This window comes from Gymnogyps californianus, chromosome 1 (genome assembly GCF_018139145.2).
Source record: "Gymnogyps californianus isolate 813 chromosome 1, ASM1813914v2, whole genome shotgun sequence".
Classification (NCBI taxonomy): Eukaryota; Metazoa; Chordata; class Aves; order Accipitriformes; family Cathartidae; genus Gymnogyps; species Gymnogyps californianus.
In genome coordinates, this window is record NC_059471.1 from 132,630,007 (window position 1) to 132,643,363 (window position 13,357).

Below are 13,357 nucleotides of genomic sequence, written 5' to 3' on the forward strand. Positions count from 1 at the left end.
GGGGGGAACAGGCAGGAGACCCTCGCCCGTACCTGCGGCGCTGATGGAGCCGCAGGGCCGCGCTCATCACTCGTGGCGTGGCAGCTCTGCCCTGGGCGGCAGGAGCGGCTGGTGCGTCTGAGAAAGCTCGAGCGGCTTGTCACTCCTGCTGGCCCACGCTAGCCGTCTCCTGGAAATTACTGGTCCTGCTGCAGAAATGTCACGTTTCCTCTCACAGCAGCTGCTCCGCCACTGCATTTTACAGCCTTGTGGTTTAAAGTAAGCCAAAGTATTTAGGAACGTTTTACTCTAATAGATGAAACTCTAAACTGTTCCTCTTCAGCCACTGGTTCACTGCTGGTGAAGCCATGCGTGCGGTGAGGATGGACATCCCTAGGAAGGTCATGGCAGAACCCATACCAGTTATCCCATGGTGGGCTATCTCCAGCTGTGAGTCAGAGCCCCTCCACCCACAGGGAAAGGGGATCAGGTGTAAAGAAGACTATAGGGCTTCTGTTTCGGAGGAAAGGTGGTGCATCGCCTGTGCAGGCATCATCTGTGCTTAAAAGTCATGCCCGCTTGAAGCTACATCCAGGGATGTAGGGAAAGGGAGTCCAGAAGGCAGCAGGCATCTCAGTGTGGTGCAGTACACGTAGCAGAATGTTGCCAAGTCCCAGGTTTTACTGGGAGGCTGTGGGAACTTTGCATTCAGACTCGGTGCTGGAGGGAGTAAAAGAGGTGAACAGACTCCGGTGAAAATCCCCCTGCTACAGTATGCAGAGGTGGAAATCAGTGGGTTATACCAAGCAGTTCTGAGCCAGTGCACTGGCAGGTTTTCCTGGGGCTTACCCAAGGCTCTGAATTTAACCACTGGCCACAAAACTGGCCTGGGTCACAAGAGTGAGGCGGGGAAGTGCGGTGTGCAAGAAACCCACTGAATCCTCTTACTGGCAGAACAGGAAACAGGCGAATTACTGCCAAGGTCTTGGTCGATCAAGGATATTTTACTTGCTACTCACATATTCTTGATTCTCTGCTGATGGGTTTCAGCTACTTAATGTTATGTTTTCTGTTCTGATGTTTACTCCCATTGTTTTATGCACTGACTTGGTGTTTCCAGGTGGGAAAGTGTGCCTTTTCTTAAGAACTCGGGAAAAGCTTTTTTCCTCCCGACTTCCTGGGGGAAGACAAGCCAGTCAAGCCTGTTTTAGATGGTAATTTTATGAACACTGGAACACTACTGCTCTTCATAACATCTGGCAGAAAGGTTACAGCTACGCAGCTCTGAGTCGTCTTAAGAAAAGGTTTGTCTTATGCAATTTGGGAAAAGTAGTATGTGGTCATGTAATTTAGGAATTTAAGAGAATGCGTGTGCCTCTGAGCAGAATTATATTGCACTGGCAAACTTAACATTATCATTTATTAACCTTAATGGCATGATTTTGCCTCTTTTAAATTATTATTTTAATATAATTTCTGACATAGTTTCAGTGAATTGTAAAATATTACCTAGCTGTTTCATCTTATGAATTGTAAAAACAATACAGATCTAGGCAAAAGCAATCAAATGCTCTATGTGTAGTCAATGTAAATATATACATCAGTATCACCGGTCTTCTGCATAAATAGTTAGCATTATGCAGATATGTGCCCAGATAAAATGCAGCTACCTTTTTATTTAACTAACTTCAGCAATCTTTTTCTTAATTAATAGGTATATGTATTCTAAAGAATTATTAATATTCTCACACATATTAATTTACCGCTGCTACAGACAAGTTGAGTCAAGTTTATATGAAAATATACAATTCCCTTGCGATGAAATGACATGCATAATATATCAGCCCACACTCATTTTACTTCTTCCACGCCCATTTTAAAATATGATTGTGACTTGAAGAGTCATTGGCAGGGTCTTTACTTTGCCCAGCTCAGAGGAGAAAACATCTCCCCATGATTTGTTGTCTGTCTTCCATCACTGTTTTCCTGGTTCTCAAAATTCCAGTTAGAAACATCAAGCTGTGCTCCCAAGAGACATCAGAAGTGAGATGACATGCTGTTTTCTTTCTCTATCCGTTCTCAGTTTGACAAAGAAAACAGACTAGGCATGTTCTTCAAGTAAAGCCTTTATCCTGCCTACAATGAAGTCAGTTATGATTCACCTGTAGGTGTTTCTCTCCCGTGACAATATAAAGGAGCCTTTCAGCTGGGCTTTGCTAACACACTTTGCCTATGGCCTGTTGAAACTTGAATAATTTTTTTCCGGGCTAAAACGAGCTCTGGAGTGTGCTGTGCTGATTGTAAAGGGTAGAGGTTGTAATGGAGTTTTACATTTTCATTTATAGTCTGGTCCCAGTGTAGCTGGTTTGTGAGGAGGAGGGGTTTTCTAGAATATTAGTAACAGGTCTTTTAGCTTGTACGGTGGTATTTTGGTCTTGGCTTGTGGGCACTGGCTGGATTAAGGGTCCTACCTGGCATAAGTCTTGAAACTCCTTTTTGTAAGGGCCTTAGATCTAACTTGCTCCAGGGCTAAGTCTGATGAACAGTTGCTCTTACATGAAGTTCACTCGGTAAATAAAGAGGTAGTTATGAGTTCTTAGTCAAGTTCTTACTTACAGGAGTGTTCCCATAACAAAACCCAGCAAAACAATGCACTCTTACTCCTGCTGGTAGCCTCAGAGAGGCACGACACTGAATAGGCCACTTTCTTTTCCTTTTTTTCCCCTAAAAAATGGTCTCTGAAGCATGAGATGAGGAGCAGCGGCAGCAGCCCTGTGGCCACCAGGTTGCAGTAACAGAGCGGACTCTGGCAAAGTGGTCTCTGGACAGGATGATCAAACAGTTTTTTCCCATGCAAAAGCATTGGACCAGTTCTCACGTGGACTCTCCCTTTTCTGCACCCTTTGGATTTTGTTCCTAACTTTTAAAAGGGAGGGGGAAGAGGAGGAGAGGGGAGGCAGCCGAAAACTCTGTTCCCCTCCCTTTTCCCAAAAGTCATCTGATTTCTCGAAAATGCCTAATACAGACCAGATCCGTGCGCTCCCCCGCGCAGCCTGAGCCAACAGGATTGTGCAACTTGTTCTGGAAATCCCCCTTCCTGCCGAGAGCCGGCAAGCCGAGCATCTCACCCCAGCGGGAAGGCTGGGAAGCCGCATCCCACAGATAGAGGGTGCTGCGATATTGCGAATTAGAGCTCTCTTCCGCAGACCCCAGCCTGGAGTACGTTTGGAGGAGCGTGTGCACAGGAAGAAAAAAGAAAAAGAGAGAGAAAAGAGAAGGGAAGAAAGAAGAAAACCAGACACGAACTAGGGAGAGAAGGTAAATATTGCAAGCATTAGAAATGAGAAAGGAAAATATCCCTGAGCGTCGCTGTCTGACAGCTAGAAGAGTCAGGACAAGCTGCTCCCCAGCCCCAGGGTCTTAGCATAATTTTTGAGGTGCTGGGAAGAATGGATTGGGTACCCCGGGGGGGAGGTGCTTTCTGTCTTAATTTGCTATGCACCAGCATGGTGCTTGGAGATGCTGATGGTCATAAGGGGAGAATGTGAGTACCAGCGAGTACCAAGATAGAGATCATCTCTCCATTTTGTCAGTATGGAGCCTAGCATCCTTTCTTGATGCTTGGGGTTGCTGTATGCAGGAAGGAACAGAGAGATAAACTTGCTTTTGAGGCAAAACATTGACGTATTCTCCACAGGCTGGTGTTTTAGGGTCTTTGACCTGCCTAGCAGACATGCAGAAGCACAGGCAACATTAATCAATCACACTGTTTTTTGTCCCAGACCATAACTCCAAAGTCCAATTCCTGAAAATTTTCAGAAAGGAAGATCTGCTTTTTCCAGATGTGGTGAGTTATTGAATCTCCAAGGGGAACTCAGGTTTATTAATAATTTCATTTTATAAATTAGGTGTTTTTCCTGTAGTACTTTACTGATTATCAAATCTGAATGTATCTATAGCCCAAGTAGCCTCCAGAACAAGGCAGTGAAGTAGGGAATAGCACTTAAGACCCTTGTGTTCAACTCCTGCAGCATTACCAGCTCTTATAGAGCTGGAGAGGAGCAGAGAGCACAACTGAGGTTGTACTCCTGCTGTGTGAAAGGCTACAGGAGAAGGACAAGCCCCACACAGCCACAGCGTTGGTCATTAAAACTCCAAAGCTATGCTGCGTGCTATGTACAGCTGAAGACTAGCTTTTTCACTAGGGACTCTGTGTGTATGCAGACAGAGAAGACTACTGCAATGTCATCTTCATTCCTCTTTTCTCAGGTACCTTATCTTCTTCTGTCTCCCTGTCTGGGCTGATGCAGCCTCCATGTACGGTGAGATCTTGTCACCCAATTATCCTCAGGCGTATCCTAATGATGTGCAGGAATCTTGGGAAATCCAGGTCCCTTCAGGATATGGCATTCGCCTTTATTTCACACATATGGATCTCGAACCATCGCAGAACTGCGAATATGACTTTGTGAAGGTACTGTCCCCATCCTCAAGTGAGAAAAAGACAAGAAGGCGGGTTAGAGCACAGAACAGCAAAGCTGTGTACAAAGCTCAGGGCTGGAAGAGGAGATAGACACATCCTTCCTGTTCTGAGCTCCAAGAAGCCCAAATGACTGAGTGTATCTGCACTAGCAGTCACTAAATTTATTTGAGTTTGCCTCCTTAACCACATGAGCATTGTCTGCTGACTGAGTGTCCCATCTATGCCCTCCTCCCCATGTTTTTCCTATATTCATAGGAAAAGCCTTCTTAGCCATCACTGACACCTCCCTATTGCAAGGCATATGCTTAGCCAGTGAACCATAGGTATAAAAGGACCATTTTCTTAGGGCATTGCTTTTCTGTCCCTGAAATTATTCAGAATTAATCCCTGAGTGGACATAGATGATTTAATGCAATCAGAAATTGATTGGAAATGATGAAGGTTAAAAACAATCAAGAGATCTGCGTATGGATAGTGGGCACTCAGATAAAGTGCTGTGGTCCATTGCACCACAGTTTTCTATGATCTATGCACCACAGATTTCTTAAAACTTAGAGACCCACTAGCTCTGCTCCATGTTGTCCCACAAGGCACAAAAGAGCAAGCATTTCCACACAGACAGAAACAAGATCATCCTATCCTGCAATAGCTATGTGTGAATAAGATCAGGTGTAGCACCAGAAGGAGACCTTGGAGAAGGACCAAAGTGGGGCAGTAAGAATGGATGTGCTCTGCTGGGAGCTGTAATAACGTGTGTGCTTTTGCAACAAACTGATGAACCTGTTAGACTGCTCTGCAGACAATCAGTGATTGGTATTGCCATTTTGAACCACGGTGTTGATTTTTTGTACAAGTGGGCCTGAGGAAAGGATGTTAACAGAGAACTTTCTGGATTAATTTGTATCTGAGAAATTAAGACAGGTATTTCACAGCTGGGAAGTCAGTAGGAGGGAACACACCTCCAGCGTCTTACAAATGTCATGAAACTGGTTGTCTAGGGGCTCCGTTCGGCTGTACCTTAGCTAGCTATCTTCCACCTTGGTGGATGACACAGCAGCCTTGGTCCCTCCTGCTACCTATGTGATATAGCTGTGCCCTGCGACATGTCCCTGAATGTTGTGAGAAATGCATGCAATTTAGGAACCTTTGGTTAGCCACCTATAAGCTGAAAGACTCAAGTGTTGGTAATTACACATATTCCAGTAATGAGATAAGACCTCTCTGCATTTTTCTGCAGATCCTGTCTGGTGGCCATGTTGAAGGCGTGCTTTGTGGGCGGAAGAAACCTCGTACCCCTGGCTCCTCGATTGTGGAGGAATTTCTTGTCCCTTATAACACTCTCACTATGAGCTTCCAATCAGACTTTTCCAATGAGGAGCGTTTCACTGGTTTTGCAGCCTACTATGTTGCAGTGGGTAAGGTTAAAACAGTGTTCTCTGAATCTCTGTAGTGTCCAGGCTAGGGGAGGAGGAAAGCTGACAGAAGGGTTTTCCTTACAAGAATGCCTTATTTAAAAGAGATCCCAGCAGACAGGACTGCTTTCCAATACGGCCAGTATAAATGCTGTCTTAGAGATACATTTCCTTGTTGTCCACCAGTGTTTGCTTCACTTTCTTATCTTCCTCCTACCCTTAGGGCCCTCTCCTAATCTTGGCTGATTCATCTTTTCACACTTGCAGACTTGGATGAGTGCACTGATTTTGTGGAGGAACCTTGCAGTCATTACTGTAATAATTATATTGGAGGTTACTTCTGTACCTGTCCACCAGATTATTTCCTCTATGAGGATGAGAAAACATGTGGAGGTAAGAGATCTACATGAGCTGTGGTCAACAGCAAGAGCTAATTTAGGCCAAGTGAAATATTGTACCTGGAAGACCTTCTCTATCAACCTTCTCAACCAGTTGTGACAGGTATATTTTGGGAAAAAAACCATCCCAGTGCAAATCTGAACTGGCAATAGACCGTGATTTTGGGAATTTCTATTAACATATTCTTAACATTCGTCTTTTTTGTGTCAAGAGAGTTAAGAAACTAATAAATGACATTCTTTGATGGAGACTCTTCTTAGCATACTGCTATCTGTGAATCTTTTAATTTCTGACAAAACAGGGCAGTTCAATAAAGACACAAAAACAGCCAAGGGGCTGCTTGGCTTGAATCAAAAAATTGCAAAGTCACAAATGGTGCATGTTGAAAGGAGTATAATAGGAGGACCTGAGCATGAGGGAAGGGGGCCTAAATCACAGGTGGAGGGTAAAAAGAAAGGCCACTAGAAGTTAGAGTCCCTGGCTAATTCGCTAGGGAGTGGCCTTGGTTTCAGTTTCTTGGAAAGATGCAATGTTGTGACATGGTTAATGCAGGTGACTAGGGAGACTGGAGATGTAGTGAAAGAGGGAAAGCTTGTCAGCTTCATACACGGACCATTTCCTTTCTGAATCCTTCCTGTGTTCCTTCCTTAATCCTAGTGAACTGCAGTGGAAATGTCTTCACTGATCCATCAGGGGAAATTGCCAGCCCCAACTATCCCAACCAGTACCCAGAGAACTCGCGGTGTGAGTACCGAGTGGCTCTGAGGCCAGGCTACTTTGTGGCATTGACCATACGCAGTGAGGACTTCGACGTGGAACCAGCCGACTCAAAAGGGAGTTGCCACGACAGCTTAACAGTAGGTGTGGGGCTTAGGGAGGTAGTCAGGATGCTCTGGATCTCCCCTCAATCTCCTTGTATTCAGAAGACCCTCTGACTGCTTCACTGTATTTTCAACTATGTTGCCTTTTGAGGTTCTTGGAAATACATTTGAATATGTATATATTGAATATATATTTGAATATCTCTCTGAATACATTTGGTATTTCTCATTTCTTCTTGTTTGTTATTTTCCCAGCTTGTCTCCGGAAGGCAGCATTTTGGTCCCTATTGTGGCAGCAAATTCCCAGGTCCTCCTGAAATCAAAACTAGGAACAACATTCTTGACATAGTCTTCCAGACAGACCACGCAGTACAGCACAAAGGCTGGAAGATACGCTACTATGCGGATCGTGAGTAAACACTTGGGAAAGCATTCCCTCTGCTGCTGAGTTAGGGAGAGAGTTTGTCCCAGGTCAGATTCATGGTACAACAGCATGTTAACATGTTCACAGCTGCTGGTATTGAGTAAACAGAGGATGCCTGTTTACTAGGGAAAATAATCACTGGAGAGAAAGGAGTTGGGAGCTGGAAGGAGACTAAATCTTGAACCACTTAATCACTGATTTCCACCTATCTCTTCAAAGCTGTAACCTGTCCCCTGAGTGTCATCCCCAACTCTGTTCTTGACCCAAAGAAGGACAGGTATATCTTCAAGGACAATGTGAAGGTGACCTGTGTGGAAGGCTATGAAATTGTGAGGGTAAGTTACATAAAAAAGCGTATATCCTCTCTGGCCCTCCCAGCAGCTTCCTGATGCCATTTCCCGTCAGGTGTCCTGAGCACCTTTGGGGACTCAAAGTTTTCACCACAGCTGTAGTAAGTGGAAACTTCTTCCAGCCACTGCAGCATTTTGAGGACCCTTCACTGGAGTGCCTGTGTCAAATATATTTCATGGCCAGTGACTTACATGGATACTGTGTTTTTTTCCCTAGCAACGAGACAGCATCATGACTTTTCACTCCAGCTGTCAGGACAATGGTGAATGGAGCAACTCCCATTTCAGCTGTGTTCGTAAGTGACCCGTCTCTGTATTGTGGGAAGCAGACTGGAATGGAGCCTTTAGGCTCTAGATCCACTATATCTCCAGATTAGGAGAATGCTGAAGCACTGGGGACATGAATGCTGAGCATGCTGAAGGGACAGAGGAGGTGAGAGCTGATGACTGCACAGGGACCAGAGGAGCTGAGTGGTTTCCCATCATACAGAATAATCATATTGTTGGGTGAGAATGCCCCTTTGATTATAGTTGATCATTTTTGTTTCTTCTCTACAGCTGTGAACTGTGGTGATCCCATTCCTATTGACAATGCCCAAGCCGTATATGTCTCTGAATTTCATGAGCCTCTGTACAAAGCTGCTTTCCGGTATCAGTGTGATGCACCTTACTATACCCTAAAAACCAAAGGGGATGGTAAGCATTTCCTCCACTACACAAACATATTTCTTTGATCAAAGGCCTAAGAAATGGTACTGGCATCGTCATGGGGTTGGGATTATATCCCATCAGGTCAAGACTGGGAAAAAGTTCTTATTGGTGTGGGGTTGCAGGCAGTAGTCTTGTATTGCCTTTGTGTTTAATACACTCTGATAATGTCTGTACTCGGGCTGTTGACCTTAAATGCATTAGCAAGTCCTCTCTCCATTTGCCTGGTGTGTGAACCATGGAAATTTTGGTCACATCTAGCACACATTTCTGGTGGAGAAGTAAAGGACTCAAGAAATCTATCAGATGAAGTCCCTCCAAAATAGGGGCAGAAGCACTCTGGTGGGGTTGTGTACTTCTAGGGAGATCTCAGCAATGTTTACCAAGCTGTGCTTGCTTTGGAAATGAGAAGGTTAATACATCATCTTACACAGTAATGCTACTTACCCTCTCTTCATCTTGATTGTATCGTTATGGCACTCTTTTTTTCTTGTGTTTTCCAAGCGGTGTATCAGTGCTCAGCCAGTGGAGAATGGGTCAATGAAGAGATGGGAACAAAGCTACCAAAATGTGTCCCAGGTACTACCGAAAACTGTGTATATGTACACATGGCATATGAAGACCACTGCTTCTTTCATCTCTCTGTTTTTAAACTGTTAAGCCTGAAAGCACAGTTGATCCTTTCTATGTTGTTTGAATCACATTGGACAGGGTATTTCTGAAAGCTGGGGCCCCCCCAAAAAGGTCAGATGAGGCAGCAGAAAGAAACTGGAAACAAAAGTGGGCAACATAGTAAGACATCTGGTGTAACAGGACCTCTTCAAGTATCAGTGTGTGTTTCTGCACCTGTTTCCCCACCTTCGAGTGTGCACATTCTCAAGTTGTTCAGTGCTTTAGATCTCTGTCTGCATTGCAGGTAGCAAAAAGACTGACAGGTCAAAAGAGATGTCTGACAATGCTGGACCTTTCTGTCTTCGGTCCCTCCCAAGCTACACTGAGAGCTGTAGCTTCTCGTCAAACCTCTCCTGGGGGTAGTGCCCAGCTGTCCACTGGGCACTACAGATGCAGCACTATAGGGAAAGGTCTTTCACTACTCTCACTGGAAGTCATAGCCTAAACCCTTCAGGTTTAATGTGTCCTTCAGTGTTCAGCTACACTTACTGTGTCTGAAAGCTCAAGCAAGATCCCTGTCAAGGACCTTCTCATCCTCTCTTTGTGTACTTGGGAGACACTGAGGAGGGAAGTGCATGGGTACTACTCCTGCTCCTGACTGCTAGTAGTTATGGCTGGGTCTTAACTTCCAGCTAATAGAGAGAATTTTAAATCCTATGTATTCTGCACGCTGTTCAGCTTACCCTCTTAGAGGAGGCAGCATGCCTAGGGCTAGTTGTACGTGATCCCTGTTCACCACTCCAAACCCCCAAATCCTCACTGGCGAAGTACAAGATCCAGCTGAAGATGATTCAACCTGGGCCAGCTCAGCCAGTGACTTGGACTATACAAGTGCACAGTGCAAAAGGCAAATTGTAAGATAAAGCTCAGGGAATTTACTACCCAAGAGGAGATTACAAAGAATATGAAGCCAGACTCTTCTCAGCCGGACACAGCAATAAAAGATGATGACAGGCAATGGCACAAGTTGCAACAAAGGAAATTCTGACTGTGTTTAAGGAAAAATGCTCCCCCAGAGCACTGCAACTGTTGTCCAGAGAGTCTGGCTAATCACCACCCTTGGAGATGATGAGAAGTCACCTGTCAAAGCCCCTGAGCAACCTGGCTTTGCAGTTAGGAGGGCAGGGGGAAGGGCAGTTAGGGAATAACAGGTTGAACTAGAGACATCAAGAGGCACCTTCCAGCCTAAATCTTTCTATGATTGAGTGAAATTCTTTAACAAACTCTGCTTCATTTAAATTGGAAGCTACCTACTGGCTATAGTTCCTTAATCTCTGACTATATGACTATGGGTTCAATGTAAACAAGGCAATGTGATAAGAAAACAATTTCCTAGCTATGTCAAAATGACCAGCCTTATTTATGCCCTTACTGCTCACATTCTGCAAAACCTTATAGAACATTTTACTCAAAGAGCACAGAGCATCTCTGCACCCATAAGACCCATAGACAAGATCTCCATTAACCCACTGCTTAAGAGTTTACTTACTAAAAGAATGGAGAGGAAAAATGGTAAAACATCAGTGACAAACCTGAACACTTAACCTGAGACTATCTGGAGTTCATACATGCAAAAAAAAAATTAAAGAGCAGTGTCATATTTCTAAGAATTTAAGCAAATATTTTTTCAAAGACAATCCCTTCACCTACAGGACATAATTCAGCAAAGGAAAAATGCTAACTAGAATGCAATTAAATTGTGAGCTTTGACATACCCAACACTGGAGGGGTGACAACTGCTTTCCAGAACAAGAATTTGAGAATGAGTATTTTCAGCCTAAATTGAATGTTGATAGTAGTTTTGCTTGAATTTTCTTGAACTTCTCTGTAAGTACTAGTTGCAAATTCTATGACATAGAATATAAACATCGGTTACTCAGAATCAAAAATTATTTAGAGGATACAGGAAGGAGGGGACTATGGGCTTTTTAGCAGTACCAAAGAACCCCCTATTTGTAACTGCTAATTCTCCCATCCGGTTCCTCTTTTTTTCTTTTCTTTCCAGTCTGTGGGGTGCCTAGTAATCCCATCCGAGAGAAAGCAAAGATTTTTGGAGGCACCCTTGCAGAAAAGGGCAACTTTCCCTGGCAGGTGTATTTCAATTACCCAAGAGGAGGTGGCGTACTCATCTCTGAAAGATGGGTAATGACTGCAGCTCATGTGCTGGAAGGATACGACAAGCCCAACATGTATGCTGGGGTAATCAATGTTGGTAGAGAGTCTCTGTACAGGGAGGCCAAGCAGCTGATCCCAGAGGCTTCATTCATCCATCCTGATTGGAAGAAGCAGCCCATAGAAACCAGGACCGATTTTGATAACGATATTGCACTACTGAAGCTGAGGGATCCTGTGAAGATGGGCCCAAACATCTCACCCCTCTGTCTTCCTGGTAAATCACCTGAGTATGAGCTGCAAGAAGGGACTCTGGGCTACATTGCTGGCTGGGGCCAGAGAGAGAGAGGAAGACTGCCTGTTTACCTTTGGAAGGCCCAGATTCCCGTGGTGGACATGGATAAGTGCCGATCTGTGAAACCAGAGGGCTCTGCTGATTCCAGTGCTTACCGATTCACTGACAATATGATCTGTGCTGGTGGTGACAAGGACAGCTGTAAGGGGGACAGTGGTGGAGCCTACGCTCTCCAAGATCCTCTTGATGACAGACGGTATTATGTGGCTGGGCTGATCTCCTGGGGACCAAGATGTGGTACCTTTGGTCTGTACACCAAGGTAGTGCGTTATTTGGACTGGATTACAGAGACCATGAGCAAGCATGAGGATGCAGAAGCTTGGCAGGATTAGCTCTTTCTCCTTTCAGCACAGTCACCCTTTCTAAATGTCATGGTTACATGTTCCGGCTGGCTATGATCCTGTTCACTCTGTGTATATAACGGGCCTACTCATTGTGTCTGTGCTGAGCGGAAAGTCAGGAATATGTATCTGTTTCTCCCACTGTCATCGTGTCTGGGAAGCGAAATTCTCTTTCTTCCACTCATAGTAGCATAAGAGGAAGATGCTATTCTGGATAAAGAGGCTCCTTCTGCTTCCTCTCATTTTTTTCTATCCCATTTTTCCCCACTTGGAGAAGACCTAGCCATGCCCCACCTCACAGGGAGATTTCAGTGAAGACAAGAGAGAATAATTGTTGGTTCCCAGTGTAGGTTCAGAGCCTGGTTTCTGATTTATGTATTTCCTGTATTGTTCAGAATATCTAACAGCATTAAAGAATGTCCAAATTGCCTTTTGTGCAATGTGCTATTGTGTGTGTATTGCCTTTCTTCTTCTCAGTCTAGACCTAGTTCTCCTTGAAACTCCCTAAATCAAGTGTCTAGTCACATTTTGACTCACTACGCTGCCAGCTTTTGTCAAGCTGTAACTTGTGCTACCTCACCTCTCTACCTAAGAATCTTTATGAAGTTCTTCTGAGATGATTACATCTCATTGACCAACCATTACCAGCAATGAGGACTTCAGACTTCTGAGTGAAGCTCAGCAGAAGAGACATCTTCAGAATCCTTTCATTCACCTGTCCTCAGGGCTTTATTTTTCAAACTTCATTGCGTTAGATAAGAAATAAAGCTTACTTGATTTAGGGAAGGTAGTGTTGTGGAAGAAGATTACTTGACGTGCGGTAGGGGTGTCTTCTGCTCCAGAAAGTCTTATATCACTCACAGATACCCTTCCACTGAGATGGTCAGGGAACTGGTGTAGATGGCATATGATGAAAGACGGAGGAAGCTGGGTTTGTTCAGCTTGAAAAGGAGGAAGCTAAGAGGGGGATCTAACTGCTGTATTCAGATACCTAAAGAGGGCTAGAGAGTACACAGAGCAAGACTCTTCAGAAATGTGAACAGTGACAGGACAAGAGACAATAGACACGAATTGCAATAAGGGAATTTCCAGCTGGGTTTTTTCCCGGGGTGTGGGTCAGCACTGGAACAAGTGCCATAAAAGACTGGGGAATCTCTGTCACTGGACGTCTTCATAACTTGCCCAGGCAAGGCCCTGAAGCTCTGAAGTTAGTCCTGCTGTCAGCAGTGGATTGGACTAGAGACCTCCTCTTCCAGCCTAAGTTTTTCTGAGAGTCTAGGAAATGGTGAGGAGAACATGTG

General features: G+C 44.6%; 1 protein-coding gene across 1 annotated transcript; it reads left to right on the top strand.

The window, feature by feature from the left end:
- The first annotated feature begins 3,232 nt into the window (after positions 1 to 3,232).
- Positions 3,233 to 12,485, top strand: C1S (complement C1s). The gene is made up of 12 exons (XM_050914912.1): positions 3,233 to 3,297; positions 3,762 to 3,826; positions 4,249 to 4,453; positions 5,700 to 5,877; positions 6,142 to 6,267; positions 6,931 to 7,130; positions 7,350 to 7,503; positions 7,738 to 7,853; positions 8,086 to 8,164; positions 8,427 to 8,564; positions 9,081 to 9,155; positions 11,254 to 12,485. Exons 2-12 carry the CDS (start codon positions 3,822 to 3,824, stop codon positions 12,045 to 12,047), a joined length of 2,070 nt encoding a protein of 689 aa, XP_050770869.1. The 5' UTR covers positions 3,233 to 3,297; positions 3,762 to 3,821; the 3' UTR covers positions 12,048 to 12,485.
- Positions 12,486 to 13,357: the final 872 nt, after the last annotated feature.

What these genes read in the sequence shown, in the direction of transcription:
- C1S (XM_050914912.1), top strand. An exon ending in CTCCCATTTCAGCTGTGTTC is followed by an intron (nt 8,165 to 8,426) that starts GTAAGTGACCCG and finishes TCTTCTCTACAG; the next exon opens with CTGTGAACTGTGGTGATCCC. An exon ending in GCTACCAAAATGTGTCCCAG is followed by an intron (nt 9,156 to 11,253) that starts GTACTACCGAAA and finishes TTTTCTTTCCAG; the next exon opens with TCTGTGGGGTGCCTAGTAAT.